This window comes from Bos grunniens, chromosome 1 (genome assembly GCF_055505025.1).
Source record: "Bos grunniens cultivar Pamir isolate PY7600 chromosome 1, Bosgru_T2T1.0, whole genome shotgun sequence".
NCBI lineage: Eukaryota > Metazoa > Chordata > Mammalia > Artiodactyla > Bovidae > Bos > Bos grunniens.
In genome coordinates, this window is record NC_141165.1 from 18,804,943 (window position 1) to 18,831,283 (window position 26,341).

Sequence of the window (26,341 nt, forward strand, 5' to 3'; positions counted from 1 at the left end):
ATCCTAGGAATGTGACTTCGAGCTGTTAGAAATACGTTAACATTTGTTGAAGTCTTTTTTGACCAAAGGGGATGCCTAGTTAAGAAGAGGGCTCCAGAGGCTGGCAGCTTTTGGCCAAGTTGAGAGGTCTTGCAGTGATAGTATTAATAACTGAAAGTGAAAGTGAAGTCACTCAGCTGTGTCTGACTCTTTGCGACTCCATGGACTGTAGCCTGCCAGGCTCCTCTGTCCATGGGATTCTCCAGGCAAGAATATTGGAGTGGGTTGCCATTTCCTTCTCCAGGGGATCTTCCCGACCCAGGAATCAAACCCAGGTCTCCAGCATTGGAGGCAGATGCTTTAACCTCTGAGCCACCAGGGAAGCCCTTAATGGAAACATAAATATATGTATATACACACACACACTGTTTTGTTTCAGGGTCGAGATCTGGACTGTAAAATTCAAGAATATAAAGAAGCTGGAAAAACCTTTCCAGAGAGTCAGATAATAGAATGGTTTATCCAGCTGTTGCTGGGAGTTGACTACATGCATGAAAGGTATGTTCATTTGTTACTGAGGCAACAGGGTTTTTTTCACAGTCATGTCTGAACATGAAAAATGAAATTTGGGAGGTAGTTTGGGAAATTTGGAAAGCAAGTTTCATGGAATTTGCTTCCATGAAAAGGAGGCAAGTCCAAAGGTAAATGACTATACTTAGACATCTATGATATGCTTTTTTTTTTATGAAAAAACTGTCAAATGATTATACCTAGAGGATTTACTTGATTACCTTTTTTGTTGTTCTAAAAATTGCACTGACTTTAAATACAAAACAGAAACTTGTACTAAACATATTTCTCTATATCTGATCCTATCCTGTGAGCCATAAGCATTTCTTTGGTGCCTTTAGCATACTATTTTTATTTATACATTTATTACAATTTATTACATCTTCCAGCAGGCTTGAGCTGTGAATACCCTAGCATGCTGCATATAGATTGTGGGGTTACTTTGGAGTGTGTCAGTGCACATCTAAATGTGCTCACTCACGAGATGAGCTAAGGAATTAAGGCAGAAGATATATGTTCAGACCAAAAGTCAGTTTTGACATTAAGTATCTGATAAAGACAGTCAAAGTAGGCTATATGGGTTCAACTATTTATAATTTACCTTTGCAATATTGGCCTCAATTTTTTTTTTAATGTTATACTATTTTTCCTACAGGTCAAAAGCAAGATGTTTTAGATGTTAAATGTTTTATAGACCCATAATATGATAAGAATGCATTTGAAAAGATGAACATACATAGACAAATAGAAGTAGATGCTTTGAGGGATCCATGTTAGCTTTCAACTTAGGAATGGTAACAGTCTTCTTAAACAGAAGTGGAAGTTTGTAGGGTACACCAAGGCCTGGAAATCCATGAATGTCAAATAGTTTAAATGTGTCATCTGTGCTTTCTGATGGCATAAAAAGTAATTAATTATTTGGTGCTCCTTCTTCTGCTGATTATCTATATCTTCTGAAACACATGCTTGATAAGACAGCCACTGACTCTATTGACAATTCACAACAATCTTTTGAATGGTGTCAAACTATCCTAAGAGACAATGATAAAAGAATATGAAACAATCTTTTAATAAACCACCAAAACTGCTGAATATAAGACTTCTGTGTACATACAGTTATATTTGTATTCCTTTTATTTTCTCTACCATTCCTTGGCATGTTTGTTAACTTAGACATAGGGAAAACAGCACCTATAAAGATGCCAACTTTGATGTTCAGTGTACAAAATACAAAAGTGAAATCTGGTTGATTAAGGAACCCAAACATTTTTGATGTATTTTGGGTTGGCTAAGTAGTAGTTAAAATAAATGAGTTTAAAATAATCCTTTAAAGAGAGGATTTAAATTTGTTTTGAATCCTTCAGCATTCTAAGAAAGTCATTAAATAAGGCTAAATATTTGGGTATTTATGGATATATAGATCTGAAATACCATAATTTGTGATTCAGATAATAAATGATACATCTTTCATTATTTTTTTTGTAACCAGTTATTGCAAAGTTTTTCTCTACAGATGGAGAAATTTCAATTTTATACTTAAATTTATTGATTCACTTATTAAATGATATTAAGAGTTGGGAAGATTCTCTGGAGAAGGAAATGACAACCCATTCTTGCCTGGGAAACCCCATGGACAGAGGAGCCTGGTAGGCTATAGTCCATGGGGTTGCAAAAGAGTTGGACACGACTTAGTGACTAAACAACAAAATAATAAAACAAAAAATAAAGCCTAACTTCTTCTGGTTCAAGATGGCAGAGTAGAAGGATATGGACTTATCTCCTCCTGCAAGAGCACCAAAATCACAACTAGATGTTGAACAACCATATACAAGAGAATGCTGGAACCCAGCAAAAAAAGATATTACACATCCAAAGACAAACAGGAAGCCACAGCCAGGTGATGGCAATCATGATAAAATCAAATCCTATACCCACTGGGTGGATGACCCACAAACTGGAGAACAATAATGCCAAAGCACTTCTCCCACTATTGTGAAGGTTCTGAATTCCATGTCAGGCTTCACAGCCTGGGGGTCTAACAAAGGGACTGACCTTGAAGGCCAGTGGGATTTGATTACAGGACTTCCACAGGACTGGGGGAAACAGAGACTCCAGCCTTGGAGGGCACAACAAAATCTTGCATGCACCAAGACCCAGAGGAAAGGAGCAGTGACCCCACAGGAGACTGAACCAAAGCCACCTACTAGTGTTGGAGGGTCTCCTGTGGAGATGTGGCTCGGCAAGGGCATACCACAGGGATGGGGCACTGGCTGCAGCAGTCCTTGAAGGTCCCTTTGGTGTAAGCCCTCATGAAGGTAGCCATTAGCCCTACCAAAGAGTCTGCAGACCCCAGGGCTGGGTCGCCTCAGGCCAAACAACTACCAGGGAGGGAGTGTAACCCCACCCATCAGCAGATAACTGGATTAAAGCTTTACTGAACAAGACCTTGCCCACCAAAGCAAGACCATTTTTCCATCACCAGTCCCTCCTGTCAGGAAGCTTACACAAGCCTCTTAGCCTCCTCCATGAGAGCAGAGACATTACTTTGCCTACAAATGTCCATATAGTCAAAGCTATGGTTTTTCTAGTAGTCATGTATGGATGTGAGAGCTGGACAATAAAAAAGGCTGAATGCCAAAGAATTGATGCCTTCAAACCGTGGTGCTGGAGAAGACTCTTGAGAGTCCTTTGGATGGCAAGGAGATCAAACCAGTCAATTGTAAAGGAAATCAGTCCTAAATATTCATTGAAAGGACTGATGCTGAAGCTGAAGCTCCAATACTTTGGCCACCTGATGCAAAGACCCAACTCATTGGAAAAGACCTGACTCATTGGAAAAGACCCTGATGCTGGAAAAGATGAAAGGCAGGAGGAGAAGGGGGCAACAAAGGGTAAGATGGTTGGACAGCATCACCGACTTGATGGACATGAGTTTGAGCAAGCTTTGGGAGATGGTGAAGGACAGAGAAAGCTGGTGTGCTGAGGTCTGTTGGGCTGCAAAGAGTCAGACACAACTGAGTGACTAAACAACGACAAATCAGAGGGCAGACAGAAGCAGCAAGAAGAACCACAATCCCACAGCAGCTAGAAAAAATACCACATTACAGAAAGTTAATCAGGATGAAAAAGCAGAAAGTTATGTCCCAGATGCAGGCATAACATAAAACCCCAGAAAAACAACTAAAGAATTCAGAATAATGGTAGTGCAGATGATCCAGGATCTCAGGAAACAATAGAGAAGATGCAAGAAATGTTTGCCAATGACCTAGAAGAACTAAAGAGCAAACAGAGATGAATAATATGCTAGAAGGAATCAATAGCAGGATAATTGAGGCAGAAGAAAAAACAAATGACCTGGAGGACAGAATGGTGGAAATCATTGCCACAGAACAGAATATAGAAAAAGAATGAAAAAAAAAAAAAAAAATGAAGACAGCCTAAGAGACCTCTGGGACAACATTAAATCTACCAACATTTGTATTATAGGGGTCCCAGAAGGAGAAGAAAGAGAGAATGGACCTGAAAAATATTTGAAGAGATAATAGCTGAAAACGTCCCAAACATGGGAAAGAAAATAGTCAATCAAGTCCTGAAACACAGAGACTCCCAGGCAAGATAAACCCAAGGAGGAACACATCAAGACACATAGTAATCAAGCTGACAAAAATTAAAAACAAAAAAAAATATTAAAAACAATTTAAACCCAAAAGAATGATTCTTTTAGCACATGGCATGGACACATGAATAATGATGTGTGAGTATTCACAGTTCATTCAAAGCTACCTTGAAGGTATAGCCCTGAAACTCCTTCCTTATGCTATGTTAACACAAAACCCTAACTCAGTGACTTAGGACAGTCAGTTCTTGCTTTTGTTGCCTATTGGCAGCTGCAGATCCACTTTAAGTCTTCCTGTCTCACTGTCTACACTGAAGGAGCAGCTCATGCTTTCTGTTGGCAGAGAAAAAGCAAGAAAGTTACGGGAAACACTCAGTGGTTCTTTAAGACTCTGCTCAGACTTGATATTTGCCTGATCTGTTTGCATGCCATGGATCCAAGCAAGTCAAACAACCAAGTCCAGTGGAGGTGCCTGTTCCTCCCAAGGGGGACACTCACTGCCAGGCACAAGAGATGCAAATATTTGGGAACAAGAATACAGCCTATCACAATGTTTCCCTCAACCTTCTACTTAAATCTTTCAACTATAACCAATAAAAGATTTATTTACAAGCATTATTCCAGCCTTTCCCTCTTATGGTCTAGAGCACATATTCAAACGTATTTTGAAAATTCTGCTTACAAATAATTTCAGAAGATTACTTTGGAACAAAGAAGAAGATAAATTAGGTTCCTCTGTTGCCAGTGCCTTGAGAATTACTTTAGTGCATGTGATGGTTAATTTTATGTGTCAGTTTGGGAGGGCTGTTAGATGCCCAGATTAAACATTGCTTCTGGGTGTGTCTGTAAGGCAGTTTCCAGATGGGATTAGCATTTGAGTTGGTGGAATCTGTAGACTGTCCTCTCCAGTGTGGTTGGACATATCCAGTCCCTTGAAAGTCCAAACAAACGAAATGCAGAGAAAGAAGGAATTTGCTCCCATTTTCCTGCCTCATTGAGGAGCTGGGATGTCTCACCCTGTCTTCTGCCCTTCGGTTGAGAGACTTAGTTCATTGACTCACCTTGTCTCAGGTCTTCAGACTAGGACTGAATTAGACTATCAGCTTTCCTGGGTCTTCATCAAGCAAAAAAGATGGTGGAGTAGAAAAATATGCACTCATCTTCTCCTTTGAGAATATAAAAATCACAACTATCTGCTGAACAACCATTGATAGGAGGATATTGGAATCAACCATCATGCAAAATGCTAGGCTGAATGAATCACAAGCTGGAATCAAGATTGCCAGGAGAAATATCAACAGCCTCAGATGATACCACTCTAATGGCAGAAAGTGAAGAGGAACTAAAGAGCCTCTGAATGAAGGTGAAAGGAGAGTGAAAAATCTAGCTTAAAACATTCAAAAAACTAAGATCATGGCATCCAGTTCCATCACTTCATGGCAAATAGATGGGGAAAAAATGGAAACAGTGGCATATTTTATTTTCTTGGGCTCCAAAACCACTGTGGACAGTGACTTCAGCCATGAAATTAAAAGACACTTGCTCTTTGGAAGAAAAACTAGGACAAACCTAGACAGTATATTAAACAGCAGAGACATCACTTTGCGAACAAAGGTCCATATACTCAAAGCTGTGGTTTTTCCAGTAGTTATGTATGACTTTGAAAGTTGGACCATATAGAACGCTGAGACTGAAGAACTGATGCTTTTGAACTGTGGTGTTGGAGAAGACTCTTGAGAGTCTCTTGGACTGTGAGGAGATCAAACCAGTCAATCCTAAGGAAATCAACCCTGAATATTCATTGGAAGGACTGGTGCTGAAGCTGACGCTCCAGTACTTTGGCCACCTGATGTGAAGAGCTGACTCATTGAACTAATCTGATCCTGGGAAAGATGGAAGGAAGGAGGAGAAGGGGGCAACAGAGGATGAGCTGGTTGGATGACATCACCAACTCAATGGACATGAGTTTGAGCAAACTCTGGGAGATGGTGAAGGACAGGGAAGCCTGGAATGCTGCAGTCCATGCAAAGAATTGGACATGACTTAGTGACTGAACAACTTCCTGGGTCTTCAGCCTGTTGACAGCAAATCTTGGGACTTCTCAGCCTCCATCTTTGCATGAGCCAGTTCCTTGTAATAAATCTCCATTTGTATTATATCCATATCTATATCTTCTGTTGGTTCTGTTTCTCTGGAGAACTCTGACTAATACAGTGCAGGGGCAGAAGATATAAAGAAGACCCTAGAAAAACTAGGAAGAATGAGGTTACAGAAGAAATGAAGGTTTTGTTTACTCCTTTGGAGCTTTCCTGTGCTTAATTTAATTTGGTTTATTTATACATTTGTAATATTCTAAATCTATGGCATATGGCATACACACTTATAATGATATTAAAAGCTGAAAATATTCACAGTTCACTGAAAGCTATCTTGAGAATGTAGCACTAAAACTCCTTCCTCCCCCTGGGCCTGAACCTCTGGCACATAGACAGCTCTAAGTTTGTTAAAGGTGTTTGTATCCTGTGAGGCTTGTCACCAACTCCCACAATGCTCCATAAGCTGGACCAGTATATGAGGCACTCAAAGCCTTTCTTCTCTTTGGTTCAATTAAATGGCCAGTCTTTGAAATATCATCTTCTCTGGATACCACAGCAGAACTGGGCATGAAGGAAATCCTTGGGGGACAGAGACAATGTCTTGCTTCTCCTTTTTTGCCCCCAGAGATAACACAGAAACCACAAAACAAAACAAACTCCCCCCACCCCAACTCATTTCTATCGAAGCGGATTCTGTTCAATTAGCCTAGATTTTCTAAGATGAAGTACAGAGCAGCCTCTCTGAAGAGAACTCATTTGCTGACATCGCTTTTGCTTTCACAGTGGAGGGGAGAACAAGCTTGGGGCACTTTCTGTAAGATGAGTGCCTCCTCACCTAGCAGCTCACACCTTTCCCCAGTGAGCTTGGTGCATGCCAAGTTGCTTCAGTCGTGTCCAGCTCTTTGCGACCCTACAGCCTGTAGCCTGCCAGGCTCCTCTGTCTATGGGGTTCTCCAGGCAAGAATACTGGAGTGGGTTGCCATGCCCTTCTCCAGGGGATCTTCCTGACCCAGAGATCGAACCTGTGTCTCCTATGTCTCCTGTATTAGCAGGCGGATACTCTACCACTAGCACCATCTGGGAAGCCCGAATGGTTGTTTCCCAAAAAGATCGTGTGAGGAATTGATTTTTAACATAGTGAGGCTCCTAGGGGAAGGACCTACTTGGGAATCCAGGTCCGTAAATGTGACGGGGGATGGAGGCATGCTTCCCCAGGTCTAGAGATGGGAAAGTAGAGAGAAGTTGTGTGTGTGGTGCTGTGGAGGATTCCTGCCTTCTTTTGGCAGGAATCTTTCTTTCATCCTCCCACTTCTTGAGGATGTCCTTAGGTCACTTTTTCCAAGGAGACCCCACTCCATTGCCAGGTGTCAGCAACTCCTACTTTGTAGCTGCATTCGAGAAGGACCTGACATCACCCCTGGCTTACAACATAGAGGCTCATCATGGTCCTGGGTGCCCAGGACACTGATGAGGAAGCCAGGCGTGAGCCTCAGTATCTAGGACAGTGGCCATGTGGCAGAGACCAGCAACAGGGGTTGCCTGGTCCACGTATCACCACAGAGCCATTGCTTATGCCAGCACCTTTGGCAAGAAGAATCTGCAGGCCACCCTGAGACCCTGTCAGATAAACAGGTCTGTAGGGCGGAGCTAAATTTTCAGAAACTACTCAGATAAGGACTTAAGGGGAAATGAAAACTGAACTGTCCATACCATCTCCACAGTCCTACTCTGGCTCAGGGCCTGAGAAAACCCTGCTGTAGCTGCCTCCACAGACCTCACACTGCCGTGGTCCTGGAGGCTGTGTATGGAGAATAGCCTGATGGAGGCAAAAGCTCAACCATGGATTTGATCACCACTGTCATCCAGTCTTAATCAGGGCACTTAAATCTCTTGGGAATCATGAAACATAGAAATGACAGGGACATATGTGGAGAGCTATTTGAAAGCTATCTTTAGAAGAAAGATTTTATATCAGCTGCTTGAATTGCTAGTCACCTTGTCATTTCTTGGATTTGATTTCTATATACTTCAAAGGAAAGGATACTAACGAAGTACATGACAGGACTTTTTTTCTGGATTTATTTTTGCTTACTGTAACCACAAAGTCAATAAATTATACTTAAGAAAACCTTAGTCAAGTAGCTTGATATCTGGTTTGTTGCATAGAAATAATTGCTCTGTTACAACAGCTCCAGCCAGTTACTTCCCATAACTGCTTTCCAACATAATGTTTGTCTTGTTCATAAAATACCTGGTGGTGATTTTCTTATTTACGTTTTTATATATGTGGTAGCTGTTACTGTGTTATATCTAAAACTCATCACCTACTTTCCTAGTCTAAGTATCAATATTATTTTTCAATTTTGTTGTTCTTCAGTTGCAAACTTGTGTCTGACTCTCTGTGACGCCAAGGACTGCAGCATTTCACTTCCTGTCCTTCACTATCTCCTGGAGTTTGCTCGGAGTGATGCCATGCAACCGTCTTATTCTCTGTTATTTCCTTCTCCTCTCTTCAATCTTTCCCAGCATTAGGGTCTTTTCCAATGAGTTTGCTCTTAATATCAGGTGGCCAAAGTATTGGAGCTTCAGCCTCAGCATCAGTCCTTCCAATGAATATTGAAGATTGATTTCCTTTATTATTGATTGGTTAGATTGCCTTGCAGTCCAAAGGACTCAAGAGTTTTCTCCAGCACCGTAGTTCGAAAACATCAATTCTTCGACCCTCGGTCTTTATGGTCCAACTCTCACATCTGTACATGACTACTGGAAAAACCATAGCTTGACAATATGGACCTTTGTTGGCAAAGTAATGTCTCTACTTTTTAATATGCTGTCTAGGCTGGTCATAGCTTTTCTTCCAAGGAACAAGCACCTTTTAATTTCATGGCTGCAATCACCATCCGCAGTGATTTGGGAGCCCAAGAAAATAAAGTCTGTCACTCTTGCCATTGTTTCCCCATCTATTTGCCACGAAGTGATGAAACCGGATGCCATGTTGTTAGTTTTTTGAATGTTGAGTTTTAACCCAACTTTTTCACTCTCATTTTTTACTTTCATCAAGAGGCTCTTTAGTTCCTCTTCACTGTCTCCCATAAGGGTGGTGTGATCTGCATATCTGAGGTCATTGATATTTCTCCCGACAATCTTGATTCCAGCTTGTGCTTCCTCCAGCCCAGCATTTCACATGATGAACTCTGCCTAGAAGTTATATAGGCAGAATGACAATACACAGCCTTGATGTGCTCCTTTCCCAATTTGGAACCAGTCCATTGTTCCATGTTGGGTTCTAACTGTTGCTTCTTGAGCTGCATACAGATTTGTCAAGAGGCAGGTAAAGTAGTCTGGTATTCCCAGTTCTTGAAGAATTTTCCACAGTTTTTTGTGAGCCACACATCAAAGGCTTTAGCATAGTCAATTCAGCAGCAGTAGATGTTTTTCTGGAATTCTCTTACTTTTTTCTATGATCCACTAGATGTTGGCAATTTGGTCTCTGGTTCCTCTGCCTTTTCTAAACTCAGCTTGTGCATCTGGAAATTCTTTGTTCAAGTACTGCTGAAGCCTAACTTGTAGGATTTTGAGCCTTACCTTGCTAGCATGTGAAATGAGTGCAATTGTGCTGTGGTTTGAACATTTTTTGGCATTACCTTTCTTTAAGATTGAAAGGAAACCTGGCCTTTTCCAGTTCTGTGGCTACTGCTGAGTTTTCCAAAAATGTTAGCATATTGAGTACAGGACTTAAACAGCATCATCTTTTAGGATCTCAACTGGAATTCCATCACCTCCACTAGCTTTGTTTATAGTGATGCTTCCTGGGGCCCACTTGACTTTGCACTCCAGGATGTCTGATGCTAGGTGAGTGATCACACCATCATGGTCTTCTGGGTCATTAAGACCTTTTTTGTATAGTTCTGTGTATTCTTGCCACCTCTTCTTAGTATCTTCTGCTTCTGTTAGGTCCTTGCTGTTTCTGTCCTTTATTGTGCCCATCTTTGCATGAAATGTTTCCTTGGTATCCCTAATTTTTTGAAGAGATCTCTAGTCTTTCCCATTCTGTTTTTTTTTTTTTTTTTTCTCTTTCTTTACATTTTTCACTTTGGAAGGCTTTCTTATCTCTTCTTGCTGTTCTTTGGAATTCTGCATTCAGTTGGATATTTCTTTCCTTTTCTCCTTTGCTTTTCACTTCTCTTCTTTTCCTCAGCTATTTGTAAGGCTTCCTCAGACAACCATGTTGCCTTTTTGCAGTTCTTTTTTTCTTGGGGATGATTTTGATCACTGTCTCTTGTACAATGTTATGAACCTCCACCCATAGTTCTTCAGGCACTCTGTCTATAGATCTAATCCCTTGAATCCATTTCTCACTTCCACTATCTAATCATAAGGGGTTTGTTGTAGGTCATACCTGAATGGCCTAGTGGTTTTACTTTCTTCAATTTAAGTCTGAGTTTGGCTATAAAGAGTTCATGATCTGAGCCACAGTCAGCTCCTGGTCTTGTTTTTTCCTGACTGTATAGAGCTTCTCCATCTTTGGCTGCAAAGAGTATGATCAATCTGATTTCAGTATTGATTATCTGGTGATGTCCATGTGTAGTCTTCTCTTGTGTTGTTGGAAGAGGGTGTTTGCTATGACCAGTGCGTTCTCTTGGCAAAACTCTGTTAGCCTTTGCCCTGCTTTGTTTTTTACTCCAAGGTCAAACTTGTTACCCCAGTTATTTCTTGACTTCCTACTGTTGCATTCCAGTCCCCTGTGATGAAAAGGGCTTTTTTTGGTGTTAGTTCTAGAAGGTCTTGTAGGTTTTCATAGAACCGTTCAACTTCATCTTCTCGGCCTCAGTGGCTGGGCCATATCTTGGATTACTGTGACACTGAATGGTTTGCCTGGGCAATGAACCAAGATCATTCTGTTGTTTTTGAGACTGCACCCAAGTACTACATTTTAGGCTCTTTTTGTTGACAAGAGGGCTACTCCATTTTGTCTAAGGGATTCTTGCCTTAGACATATCTTAATAGTAGATCTTATTACTTATATCTTAGTAATAGATATAATGGTCGTGTGAATTAAATTTGCATATTTCCATCCATTTTAGTTCATTGATTGCTAATATCTCACGTTCACTCTTGGGGTGGTTGACACTGGGCCTGGTTGACCACTTCCAATTTACGTTGATTCATGGACCTAACATTCCTATGCAATATTGTACTTTACAGCATGGGATTTTACATTCACCACCAGATACATCCACAACTGGGTGTCATTTCCTCTTTGGTTCAGCCTCTTCATTCCTTCTGTAGCTGTTTCTTTGCTCTTCCCCAGTAGCATATTGGACATCTACTGACCTAGGAAGTTCACCTGTCAGTCTCATATCTTTTTGCCTTTTCATACTGTTCATAGGGTTCTCAAGGAAAGAAGGCTGAAGTGGTTTGCCATTTCCTTCTCAAGGGGACCACATTTTGTCAGAAATCTCCACCTTTCCAAAGATGGTGTAGTAGCAGGATGTGCCCTCATCCTCTCCTGTGAGTGTTTTTGGAGTCTCTGGCAGAGGCGTGGGTCAACAGTGGCCTGCTGCGGGGTCAGGGACACTGACAGCAGCCCTCCTGGGAAGGCATGGCATGCTGGCATAAGTCCTTTGGAGGTGGTTGCATGATCGCCTTTTCAATACTTGAACTGCATTTTTCACTAACCATTATTCCAGTTTCTAAATCTTTTTTGCTATTTCTTATCTGTTTTCATACATATGTACTGAATTCTTAATTTTGGTAATTATATTTGTTTTAGTCTTAAAATTGACATTCAACTCTTTATAGAATCTAGTTCTGTCATTGTGTCATTTATTTACTTGAACATATCATAGTTACTTTAAAATCCATGTCCAACAATTCCAATAGATGGATCACATATGGATTTGTTTCTTTTTGTTGTTGTTTGTTTTTGGTTTGGTCTTGTCTCTTGGCTTATCTGGTCATTTTTGAGGGACTACTGGACAATCAATATATGTAAAATAGTGCAGACATGTTGGGTGATATTATGTTCCTCTCAAGAGGATATGATTTTTTTTCTGGCTGATAGTAGTTGCAGATCACCTTAATACATTTAGGACTGAGATATTTAAGGCTAGGTTTCTGAGGACTGGTCTGTTTCGTTTGCTTTTATTTCCAGTATTCAGGGTATTCAGCTGAAGACTTTAGTTGTTTACCTAGACCCCTCCTCAGCTTTGTGAATCTGCTGAAAGCTCTGCCTCTTAGCAGCTACTTTCTCCTAAATGTCTTGCCCCTGAGCTTCTTAGGATTCAGCAAGTGCCTTAGGTTAAAACCCATTCAGAATGTCAGACTTACTTTTGTTCCCTTTTCTCTGGAGAATGTACTCCTTGAGTCCTGGCTGCCTTTGTAGCTCTAGGATTTTGTTTTCCAAACCCAGTGAAACTGTTGCAAGCTCTGGCCACAACACTCTGCTTCTGCCCGTGCCCCAGAGGAAAATGCTGTGGGAAGTGCTCACCTCCATGTATCTCCCTTGTTTTAGGTTCTGGGCCCTCAAGTGCTGCCTACCTTTGTTCACCTTGACTGATCTCTGATATCTTCAGAGAGTTGTTTTAAAAAACTTACTCACACTTTACATTGTTTAAATTTTACAGTGTCCTCTGTACAACTGTTGAAGGTGGGTGATTTAGTGTGGTATAAACTTACTTCATCACAGTTGAAAGTGTGTTAGTTGCTCAGTCGTGTCCGACTCTTTGCGACCTCATGAACTGTAGCCTGCTAGGCTTCTCCATCCATGGGATCTTCCAGGCAAGAGTACTGGAGTGGGTTGCCATTTCCTTCTCCAGGGGACCTTCCTGACCCAGAGATCGAACCCCAGTCTCCCACATTGCAAGCAGACGCTTTACCATCTGAGCCAACAGGGAATCCCATCACAGTTGAAAGCTGAGGTCTCAGTCTTGAGTTTTTATGTCATGATCACATTTTCTGCCTAGATATTCTATTTGGTTGTTTTTCAAATCAGCATCATCTCTTTTTTTGGATAGTATTCTGTTTCTGTTTCATGTTTTCTATTCTTTATTGTTTTAATCATTTGAAATACATTCATTTTATAGTTTGTATCCTATTAAGTTATCTGAAATTTCTCAGGGGTTTAATTTTATTATATATTATCTGCTGACTCAGTTTGCATTTGCTTCTGCCAGATGCCCTAGGAGATTATTAACAGCAGAGAACCAACTTTTATGTTAATTTCTTGGGTTGGGATGTCCTAAAGCCATAGAGCCATAGAGCATATTTGAATTCCAAATGTAAGTGAGCAGACACATGGTTAAAAAATATGAAGGGAGATATTTTTTTTCCTCCTCTCAAAGTTCAGATCTGTACAGATAAGCTTATGATTTTGTTTACTTGTGAATGAGTGTTTCTTGAATTATATTTTCTCTTAAGATATGTTCTACATATGGGATTCTGACTTTATACATTTCTGTTAGTTCCAACTCTCCACATTACATGGGCTCAAGGTCTTGGCTTCTGTGGGTTCTGAGTTCCTTGGGCTGCTAAGAAATTAGCACCTATTGCTCCCTCTGATTTTCAGTTTTATTTGTGCTTAATCCCCAAGGATTTGCCTCATTTTCTTGTGGACTCAGCTGTTTATATATGAAGACACTCATATACTTTACTCAGCATTTTTAGGTGTTTTTTTAGACAAAGGTTTTCTAGTTGTCTGGTTTTCGTAATTTCAGAAATGAAATTTTCACTGACATAATTTACATTGCTTGTTTACTTAAATGTTATCTATTATTAAATACCATCATCAACATTTTTCCCACATGTATATAAAATGTGAACAATTGGATTATAATATTTAATATATATATTATGCATATATGATATATATACCATGTAATACATTATATATGGTATATAATAGATTATAAAGCTTTGTGATAACTGCTCTGTGAACTGGGTATAAAAGCATGATAAAATCTGGAAGTACATCACACTTCTTTCAGCTACATGTTTCCCTGTATCTGTTTTGAAACTGATTTTCTCAGTGATATTAAACAATGTTGTGGCTTTGAAGCTTTCAAACATTGAAAGATATATCTCTGGGAATGTATATTTATGTGTGAATTACTTCACATTCATTCATATATGTTACTTATATTTGGATTTTAAAATTTTATATTTGCATTAATTTGAATATCCTTTTATTCCTTCTGTAGGAAGATACTTCATCGAGATTTGAAATCAAAGAATATATTTCTGAAAAATAATAAACTTAAAATTGGTAAGATTTTAAAATATGTATTCCATGAAAGAGTGCATTCTAGATTTTATTATTATCTATCAAATTAAAATATAAAGTAACTAAAAGTAGTAGAATAATCATTGGTTTATTCAAACTTCTTAAATTTTTGTGCTTTATTGGTTGTGCCCAACAACAACAACAGCAAAAAGACCAATTGTTTCTGATTATCTGATAGAAACTGAGGTATAAAACATTTGCTATTTATTAGTAGATCCAACAAATGTCTTTTGAGTTCCTATTCCATGCCAAGCACTAACCATTAACAAATGATTAGACTTGTTTTACTAGTTTGATTACTATAGTTTTCCTACTCCCACATTTATTTTATCATAAGCAATTAGGAGTTATCACAGATTATTAAAGTGTTGATATAGCGAGTTCTCCTTTAGAACTGTATCTATACTAACAGTTACAGAATTGTTTGATCTTCACGTAAGATGTTCTTAGAGGGGAAGACATAAAACCATAGACAAATTAAGCAATTATACTGAAACTGGTGGATTCAAGTTTTTATAGTCATGTTCTTGAAAAGTCTCAGGTTTTTTATTTAAATTTTCTTTATTGTAAATGAAGAACAAATTCCCCCCTCACTCAGATAAAATTGCAGATCATATATTCAGTGCTTCCAGAATCATTCTGTTTGTTGTTACTCAGACTTGAAATATCTTTTTGTTTCAAGTTGTTGGTTTTCCCTAATACCAGGAAAAAAAAGCAGTTTTAGCTTACATAATTCACTTTCCTATCATCAAACTCTTCTTTCTCCTACAAGGCTTTTATTTTTAAAGCTTTTCACCAATATTATATAATTTAAAATGTATAACTTTTTCTTCAACATGGTATGAATAATTGTGTATTAAAATTGTCAAATTAGACACATTGTTGTTAATTTCCAGTACAGTACTGGTTTTCATGTTTTAAGTATTCATAGAAGTTAATTATTATTTCAAGGGGATTTTGGAGTTTCTCGACTCCTAATGGGATCCTGTGATCTAGCCACCACTTTAACTGGAACTCCCCATTATATGAGCCCGGAGGCTCTGAAACATCAAGGCTATGACACAAAGTCGGATATCTGGTGAGTGGGCATGGGCCATTCCAGGCGCCTTATTCATTTTGCTACCTTGAGATACAGTGCATTTTGTTTTTAGGCTCATTTACTTACTACATCCACTCATTTGTCCTTTTTAAATGTTAGCTATTCTGTGAATAGTGTAAAGAAGATCTTTTAGGTTGGAAATGTGATATATTCATTAAATTGATTTCAAAAATTCTCTTTATTCATAGATTAACTGGTTGACTTAGATTTTTTCTTCTTGAACCACAAGGGAAAGTTCCTGATGTATCATAAACATTAAATTTTGATAACATTTCTGCTAGCCTATTACATAAAGCATTTGTAATTCTAATCACTCTGCTTTATTTATTTTTTTTAAGGTTAACTTCCACCTCTGTGGGGAATATGTAGCTTTCTTTTATTTTTTGTCTTCTTATTGCCTTTAAGAATATTTACTAAAAGTATTAGCTTTAAGGATACTTAAATTTTAAAAATTCTGGGTTTTCAGTGATAGCTACATCTGAGATTTCTTTGAGCTCTGTTCCAAAAGAATTTCTCCTTCCTCATCATGGAACCAGATTAAATCTCAGTACAAGAAACCAAGTGGAAAATTGTATTCTGTTGTTAGCAATAGATCCTATTTGGGAAAATTTCCTTTCCTTTGAAGAGGAATCTTATATAATTTTCAACTTGTTAAGGGTTGAAAGGACAATTTAGCTGAGAGCTTGTTAATTAAGTAAATAATCATTGTATGCAAATCAACTAAAGTAGTTCAGAGCTATCAGCAGTGTTAAAGATTGTGCCTACTTCATTCTTCTAAAGAAGATAAAGTAGAAAGTTACCTTTTCTCTGGTAGGGAAAAGTAAGCACAATAGGGATTATGTGTTGGGATTTTCATCAGGGTTATTACTCCTTTTTTGTTCTTATCTCTCCCAAATGGGAGAGAACACTGTTACAGTTAGATCTACCTAGGGCAGATCCCCATCCATCCTGCCCTTTTAGTCACTCTTGAGATTATGCATTTCTAGGTTCTTCAGTGTTTTTTTTTTTTTTTTCATTGTTAACTGTTTTTCTGCCCTGGTGGTCTTTCCCAATTCACCTATTATCTTTCCTCAATCACCTCCTTCCCTGATTCCCTCCAAAAACCAAAACCAGATAAAAACCCACAAAGATATGTTATGAATGAATTTTTTAAAATTTTGCTTTATTGAACATCTCTTTGCCCATGACTGTGTAATAGCCCTTAGGGTGTAAAATCAAAGGTGATAGGATTCCTGTTCCTCAGGAGAAATTTTCTTGCTCTTTTTGATGTAATTTTCTCCAGTTAGAGAAAAATCAATATTGAGCTTTGGAATGAATTCAAGATACATATCTAAATTTCTCTTCACATTTATTATTATTATGGTCAGTTAAAAATAGACAAATATAAAATTTATTCATGATTATAGTTACATGGTATCTCAGGAAGATATTACATCATGTCATTTGAATGGAGAATAGATTTGTTTTATGCAGCTCATTATTTAAGTCTTTGGAATTACATATAGCAGGAAAACTGTATGTAATTTTTGATTCCTTGCGACAAGAATCTATATTTGCTTGCCAAATCAGATGGATGTCACTAGAAAACTGAGGCTATGGAACCCACTTTTGTCTCAGTTGTGACTCCATTAAACTTTTTTCGAAAAAAACTGCTCCTCATGTTGTATAAAGAATCATAGGAATATCAGACAGTATTGCTATAATATCTTAGCAATCTTACAAAAATGATATCTGACTCAGGCAAAACTTTAAGAAGCTAACACCTCCCAAATATAGAAATGTAGGAGAAGGTCAGCTCTCCTTGCAAAGATTACTAACTACTCAGCAAATTCTAGCTAAGGATAACTACCATATTATGAATTTATTGATTACCTTGGTTGTATCTGAATCAAATGGGCTTATCTAGTAATGAAATGTCTATTGCTAAACCTAAAGTGGAAAGAATAACAGAGAATTATAAATTATAGTGAAGGATGTATAAGTGTGATGAGTAATCTTTGGGAGACACTCCTAGAAAATTTAGATTGAATGAGGTTGAGAATTTTTCCACTGAATCTCAGTTTGTAGCCTCTGTTTACTGTGGGATATTTTGTTAGGATTGGAAACACTTATGAATAATTAACAGGTGTTTAGATTCAGCGCTAATGACTGTACATATTTATTTATAATGCTTAAAGAATTGTTATTACTATAATGCTATTATTTTCATTTGTTAATGTTTGCCCATATGTAACACTATCCTTCTTTTACAATCTGCCTAAACCTTTTGGGATTCATTTATTTACAGCCATCAAGTACAGGAAGTCTCTTTCTTAAAAGTGAGGTTACGAAAGTTTATGAACAGTTATTTAGAAAGTTAGGATAATTAGGTTCACTGAGGGCAGTACTTTGAACATGACTGATTTGTATAAGCTATTGCTGAAGATTTTTCCCCCACAGGAAAAATATATATGAGTTGAGTTCCTAGACTAGCTCTTTAAATTGGTTTAAACTGTGGATAGTGGTAGCAGTTTAGTCGCTAAATTGTGTCCAACTCTTGCAACCCCCATGGACTATAGCCCATTAGGCCTCTCTGTCCATGGGATTTTCCAGGCAAGAATACTGGAATGGGCTGACATTTCCTTTTGCAGGAGATCTTCCTGACCCAGGATTGAACCCACATCTCCTGCATTGCAGGCAGATTCTTTACTGCTGAGTCACCAGGGAAGCTGTTAGAATGGTTGTTTTGTAGGAGAAACAAGGGTGCTATAATTAAGCAGATAAAGGACAGAAATGGTGTGGACCTAACAGAAGCAGAAGATATTAAGAAGAGGTGGCAAGAATGCACAGAAGAACTGTACAAAAAAGATCCTCACGACCAAGATAATCATGATGGTGTGATCACTCACCTAGAGCCAGACATCCTGGAATGTGAAGTCAAGTGGGCCTTAGAAAGCATCACTACGAACATAGCTAGTGGAGGTGATGGAATTCCAGTTGAGCTATTCCAAATCCTGAAAGATGATGCTGTGAAAGTGCTGCACTCAATATGCCAGCCAATTTGGAAAACTCAGCAGTGGCCACAGGACTGGAAAAGGTCAGTTTTCATTCCAATCCCAAAGAAAGGCAATGCTGAAGAATGCTCAAACTACCGCACAGTTGCACTAATTTCACACGCTAGTAAAGTAATGCTCAAAATTCTCCAAGCCAGGCTTTAGCAGTACGTGAACTGTGAACTTCCAGATGTTCAAGCTGGTTTTAGAAAAGGCAGAGGAACCAGAGATCAAATTGCCAACATCTGCTGGATCATGGAAAAAGCAAGAGAGTTCCAGAAAAACATCTGTTTCTGCTTTATTGACTATGCCAAAGCCTTTGACTGTGTGGATCACAATAAACTGTGAAAAATTCTGAAAGAGATGGGAATACCAGACCACCTGACCTGCCTCTTGAGAAACCTATATGCAGGTCAGGAAGCAACAGTTAGAACTGAACATGGAACAACAGACTGGTTCCAAATAGGAAAAGGAGTATGTCAGGGCTGTATATTGTCACCCTTTCAGGTATGACCTACATCAAATCCCTGATGATTTTACAGTGGAAGTGACAAATAGATTCAAGGGATTAGATTTGATGGACAGAATGCCTAAAGAACTGTGGACAGAGACTCGTGACTTTGTACAAGAGGCAGTGATCAAGATAATCCCCAGAAAAAGAAATGCAAAAAGGCAAAATGGTTGTCTGAGGAGGCCTTACAAATAGCTGAGAAAAGAAGAGAAGCTAAAGGCAAAGGAGAAAGGAAAGATATGCCCATCTGAATGTAAAGTTCCAAAGAATAGCAAGGAGAGATAAGAAAGCCTTCTGAGGTGATCAATGCAAAGAAATAGAGGACCCAGAGGGATGGGATGGGGAGGGAGGTGGGAGGGGGGTTCAGGATGGAGAACACATGTACACCCATGGCAGATTCATGTCAATGTATGACAAAACCAATACAATATTGTAAAGTAATTAGCCTCCCAAAAAATAAATAAATAAAAAAGAAATAGAGGAAAACAGTAGAATGGGGAAAACTAGAGATCTCTTCAAGAAAATTAGAGATACCAAGGGAACATTTCATGCAAAAATGGGAACAATAAAGGGCAGAAATGGGATGGACCTAACAGAAGCAGAAGACATTAAGAGGTGGCAAGAACACACAGAAGAACTATATAGAAAAGATCTTCATGACCAGATAACCATGATGGTGTGATCACTTATTTAGCATCAGACATCCTGGAGTGGGAAGTCAAGTGGGCCTTAAAGCATCACTGCGAACAAAGGTGGTAGAGGTGATGGAATTCCAACTGAGCGATTTCAAATCCTAAAAGATGATGATGTGAAAGTGCTGCACTCATTATGCCAGCAAATTTGGAAAGCTCAGCAATGGCCACAGGACTGGAAAAGGTCAGTTTTAATTCCAATCCCAAAGAAAGGCAATGCCAAAGAATGTTCAAACTACCGCACAATTGAACTTGCTTTACATGTTAGCAAAGTAATGCTCAAAATTCTCCAAGCCAGGCTTCAACAGTACATGAACTGAGAACTTCCAAATGTTCAAGCTGGATTTAGAAAAGGCAGAGGAACGAGAGATCAAATTGCCAACATCCGCTGGATCATTAAAAAAGCAAAAGAGTTCTAGAAAAGCATCTATTTCTGCTTTATTGACTTCCCAAAGCCTTTGATTGTATAGATCACAATGAACTGTGGAAAATTATTCAAAGATGGGAATACCAGACCACCTTACCTGCCTCTTGAGAAATCTGTATGCAGGTCAGGAAGCAACAGTTAGAACTGGACTTGGAACATAGACTGGTTCCAAATCAGGAAAGGAGTACATCGAGGCTGTATATTGTCACCTTTTTAATTTAATTTCTATGCAGAGTACACTATGCAAAATGCCAGGCTGTTTAGTTCTTTGGCCCATTTTTTGATTGGGTCATTTATTTTTCTGGAGTTGAGCTGTAGGAGTTGCTTGTATATTTTTGAGATTAGTTGTTTGTCCGTTGCTTCATTTGCTATTATTTTCTCCCATTCTGAAGGCTGTCTTTTCACCTTGCTAATAGTTTCCTTTGATGTGCAGAAGCTTTTAAGGTTAATTAGGTCCCATTTGTTTATTTTTGCTTTTATTTCCAATATTCTGGGAGGTGGGTCATAGAGGATCCTGCTGTGATGTACGTCAGAGAGTGTTTTGCCTATGTTCTCCTCTAGGAGTTTTATAGTTTCTGGTCTTACGTTTAGATCTTTAATCCATTTTGAGTTTATTTTTGTGTATGGTGTTAGAAAGTGTTCTAGTTTCATTCTTTTACAAGTGGTTGGCCAGATTTCCCAGCACCACTTGTTAAAGAGATTGTCTTTAATCCATTGTATATTCTTGCCTCCTTTGTCAAAGATAAGGTGTCCATATGTGCGTGGATGGGCCAAAGAACTAAATAGACATTTCTCCAAAGAAGACATACAGAGGGCTAACAAACATATGAAAAAATGCTCAACATCACTCATTATCAGAGAAATGCAAATCAAAACCACTATGAGGTACCATTTCACACCAGTCAGAATGGCTGCGATCCAAAAGTCTACAAATAATAAATGCTGGAGAAGGTGTGGAGAAAAGGGAACCCTCTTACACTCTTGGTGGGAATGCAAACTAGTACAGCCACTATGGAGAACAGTGTGGAGATTCCTTAAAAAACTGGAAATAGAACTGCCTTATGATCCAGCAATCCCACTGCTGGGCATACACACTGAGGAAACCAGAATTGAAAGAGACACGTGTACCCCAATGTTCATCGCAGCACTGTTTATAATAGCCAGGACATAGAAGCAACCTAGATGTCCATCAGCAGATGAATGGATAAGAAAGCTGTGGTACATATACACAATGGAGTATTACTCAGCCATTAAAAAGAAAACATTTGAATCAGTTCTAATGAGGTGGATGAAACTGGAGCCTATTATACAGAGTGAAGTAAGCCAAAAGGAAAAACACCAATACAGTATAATAACGCATATATATGGAATTTAGAAAGATGGTAACAATAACCCTGTGTACGAGACAGCAAAAGAGACACTGATGTATAGAACAGTCTTATGGACTCTGTGGGAGAGGGAGAGGGTGGGAAGATTTGGGAGAATGGCATTGAAACATGTAAAATATCATGTAAGAAATGAGATGCCAGTCCAGGTTCGATGCATGATACTGGATGCTTGGGGCTAGTGCACTGGGACGACCCAGAGGGATGGTATGGGGAGGGAGGAGGGAGGAGGGTTCAGGATGGGGAACACATGTATACCTGTGGTGGATTCATTTTGGTATTTGGCAAAACTAACACAATTATGTAAAGTTTAAAAATAAAATAAAATTTAAAAAAAATGCCAAGCTGATGAAGCACAAGCTAGAATCAAGATTGCCAGGAGAAATACCAATAACCTCAGATATGCAAATGACACCACCTTTATGGAAGAAGGAAGAACTAAAGAGCCTCTTGATGTAAGAGGAGAGTGAAAAAGCTGGCTTAAAACTCAACACTCAGAAAATGAAGTCATGGCCTCCGGTCCCATCACTTCATGGCAAATAGATTGGGGAAAGAGTGGCAACAGTGGGAGACTATTTTTTTGGTCTCCAAAATCATGGCAGATGGTGACTGCAGCCATGAAATTAAAAGACACTTGCTCCTTGGAAGAAGACCTGTGACTAATCTAGACAGCGTATTAACAAGCAGAGACATTACTCTGCCGACAAAGGTCTGTCTAGTCAAAGCTAAGGTTTTTCCAGTAATCATATATGCATGTAATAGTTGGACCATAAAGAAAGCTGAGTGCCGAAGAACTGATGCTTTTGAACTATAGTGTTGGATAAGACTCTTGAGAGTACCTTGGACTTCAAGGAGACCCAACCAGTCAGTCCTAAAGGAAATCAGTCCTGAATATTCATTGGAAGGACTGATGCTGAAGCTGAAGCTCCAATACTTTGGCCACCTGATGCAAAGAGCCAACTTATTAGAAAATTCCCTGATGCAGGGAAAGATGGAAGGCAGGAGGAGAAGAGGATGACAGAGGATGAGATGGTTGGATGGCATCACTGACTCAATGGACCTGAGTTTTAGCAAGGCCTGGGAGTTGGTGATGGACAAGGAAGCCTGGCGTGCGGTGGCCCGTGGGGTCGCCAAGAGTCGGACGTGACTGAGCGACTGAACTGAACTGATAATCTCCATTTTGTATGACATTTTATCATGCTTTATTCCTTTAAATACTGTTTCCTGTAGTTCATTGAACATATTTGAAATGGATACTTGGAAATCCTTGTGTGTTAAGTCTGACATCTGGGCTCTGTTGGGTAGTTCATCTTGCATGCTGTTTTTCTCCTATATGGATCATTTTTTCCTATTTATTTGCATGTTTCATAACTTGTGAAAACTGGACATTTTAATTTTTTAATTTATTTTTATTCATGATCAACTGGGATTTATTCTAGGATTGCAAGAATAGTTCAACATCCACAAATCAGTCAATGTGAAACACTGCATTTCCAAAATAAGGATAAAAATCATATGATCATCTCAATAGATGCAGAAAAATACACTTGACAAAATTCAACATTCATTTCTAATAAAATCACTCAACACAATGAGTATAGAGGGACCATACTTCAACATAATAAAGGGCTTATATGACAGGCCCATAGCTAACATCATGTTCATACACAATCATGGAAAGCTGAAAGATTTTCCTTTACAATCAAGAACAAGACAAAGATGCCCACACTTTTATTAACCAAGGAGTGAAAGACCTGTACACTGAGAACTGCGATGTTAATGAAAGAAGTTGAAGAGAAACAAATAGAAGGATATTTTGTGCTCATGGGTTGGAAAAAAATAATATTTTTAAAATGTCCATCCTACTCAAAGCAATCTACAGATACAGTGCAATTGCTATCAAAATTTTGATGGTATTTTTCACATAATAGAACAAAAATTCTAAAATTTGTATTTTCTGGTGTTATCTTGGGGCTTCTCAGGTAGTACAGTGGTAAAGAATCCGCCTGCCAATACAGGAGATGCAAGAGACGTGGGTTCAGTCCTGGGTCAGGAAGATCCCCTGCAGAAGGAAATGGCAACCCACTCTAGTATTCTTGCCTGGAACATTCCATGGACAGAGGAGCATAGCGGGATACCGTCCATGGGGTTGCAAAGAGTCAGACATGACTGATCACACACATATACACAGTGTTATCTTATATAATCATTGTACGTTTATCAATACTAAGAAATTATCATTGATACATTACTATCAACTAAACTTCATTTGAATGTAAGTCATTTTTTCACTGATGTCTGAAGATTCCACACTGTACTCAGTCATTTCCAGTTTATCAAAGTTTTAAGTTTATCAGACATGTCCTTGTTGCTCCTGATGGTTTTGAAGAATACTGGTCAGGTATTTTATAAAAAGTTATTCAGTTTGGATTTGGCCAGTATTTTCTCTTGATTCAATGGGGTTTGGGGGAAAAACCAATTTTTGTAAGAATACCATAAAAGTGATGTGTCTGTCTCATCACAGTTTTATCAGGAGAAGTGTGATGTCAGCATGACTTAATACTGGTGACATCAGCTTTGGTCACTAGGTTAATTGATGTCTGCCAGTTTTCTCCACCATAAAGTTATTGCTTTTCCATTTCTATTCTACTTTCTATTCTCTATTTATTAGAAGAGAGTCACTAAGTCCAGCCCACACATAACAGGAGGGGAGTTAAGCTTCAGTGAGAGAAATAAAGAACTTTCAGATATATATTACAATATGTATGATCTTTGGAAAGAATGATGCTAAAGCTGAAACTCCAGTACTTTGGCCACCTCATGAGAAGAGTTGATTCATTGGAAAAGACTCTGATGCTGGGAGGGATTGAGGGCAGGAGGAGAAGGGGACGACAGAGGATGAGATGGCTGGATGGCATCACTGACTCAATGGACGTGAGTCTGAGGGAACTCTGGGAGTTGGTGATGGACAGGGAGGCCTGGTGTGCTGCGATTCATGGGGTCACAAAGAGTGGGACACGACTGAGAGACTGAACTGAACTGAACTGAACTGATGAAGCATACAGTAAGTTTTTGAGACATATCTATAAGGCAATGTCAAAGTCTAGCAGATCCAAAAATTCTTAAAAATGAACTACCGAGACAACAGCAACAGCACAACGGCAAAGCTAAGGAGTTCCTACTTTTAAAATCAACAAAGGATATGGATGGGAAGTTGCCAGAAAAGGACTTTAAAACTCCATTTGGTGAAGAGAAGTTCAATTTACTAGTAAACCAAGAAGTGTGAATTAAAGCAATGAGATACAAGGATTCTCGCCAGTCACTCTTACGGACATGAGTTACAACGTGGATATGAAACTTCTGTTCTAGCTCAACTTCAAGAAGATTGTTGACACACAAGTTGGAATGGTTCCGATAGCCTACCCTGAAAAATGCTTCAGAATGACTGGAATTCATTTGTAAAAACAACAAGGGAAATATCAGAGTTTTCCATTTAGTTCAACAACTTTAAATTCTTAGGCTAAAAAATTCAGAGACATCAGTGGTTCCCCTTGCTTGCAGTTTCTTAATCCACTCATCAACATGCACCTTAGCTTGTATGAGCTGGCCAAGGACTACATGAGTGGAAGCTACAGGAAAATATTCAAGGCACAATTTCTCCTGTCAGCAAGGCATATAAGAATCACCGAACACATCTCTGCCCATTGCTGTGTTATGGCGGATCTTGCCACCAAGAGTCTAAAGGGGATGGAAGTGGATACACAGGAAATTCTTCAGGAAAACTGGATATTTTAGATAATATATTGTATCAACTCTTCTCACTCCCCTTTCTCTGGGCTTGTTATTTGCTTGTTTATTTGCTAAGTGAATAAAGGGATTTATTGACTGTAATTATGGACGAACTGATACTATGTGACTTCTGAGTCTGGGTCACAGAAGATGACACTGTTTCTGTCTGATTCTCTTGAGATCTTTGCTCTTGGAATTCAGCTGCTGTGCTGTGAGAAAGCCTGTGTATAGCACACTGGGAGTGTAGTGTAAGGAATCAAGGCCTCTGGCCTTTAGCCCTGGCCAAGCTTCTAAATGATGGCCAACACCTATCAGCCAGTCATGTGAGTGACTTGGAAATGGATCTTCCAACCTCAACTGAGCTTGCCCAGAAAATGCCGTGAAAAGAAGATTCAAGCTGTCTTTGTCAATTTCTGAGAGAATAAATTCATGAGCAGAATTACTATTATTGTTTGAAGGCACTAGGTTATGAGGTGCTTTATTATTTTTAGTGATGACTAGAATAGGCTTTGTCAGGAGGACAGTAAAGCGGAGTTGAGAGTCAGCTCCTGGTCAGGGTCTCCATTATAACAAGCCGACACCGTTCATTTTCCTTATTTAAGAAGTTTAAGAAGTGACTGAAGAGAAGTGGCTCGTGCAGCACGGCAGTCTGGTACTGCTTGCCGGTGCGTTTGATGGATGGAGCCCAAGAACCTGGGCCTCGGCTGAGAAGCTGGATCGGCAGCTTCTCTGTGTGCCTCAGACCCTCCCTCCATTCTTCCTGACTCCTCTTCTCCTGCTCGCCCCAGCCTTGGACCACCTTCTCACTCCAGCACCATCTTGCCATCCCTCCCATAATTCAGTGGTGTACAGGAGCCAGCTCAG

The 26,341-nt window shown here is 39.1% G+C and overlaps 1 protein-coding gene across 50 annotated transcripts in view; it reads left to right on the forward strand.

Annotated features, from left to right (window-relative positions):
- Positions 1-26,341, forward strand: part of NEK11 (NIMA related kinase 11) — a 272,407-nt gene that overhangs the window by 69,108 nt on the left and 176,958 nt on the right. For 44 of the 50 annotated variants that reach the window (XM_086345852.1, XM_086345908.1, XM_086346034.1 and 41 more), the window contains 3 exons: positions 419-537; positions 14,460-14,524; positions 15,494-15,620. In XM_086345852.1, the coding sequence (XP_086201978.1) occupies positions 419-537; positions 14,460-14,524; positions 15,494-15,620 (311 nt within the window). The remainder of the gene's footprint in view (positions 1-418; positions 538-14,459; positions 14,525-15,493; positions 15,621-26,341) is intronic. The other 6 variants (XM_086347840.1, XM_086349322.1, XM_086347920.1 and 3 more) reach the window with 1 other exon arrangement.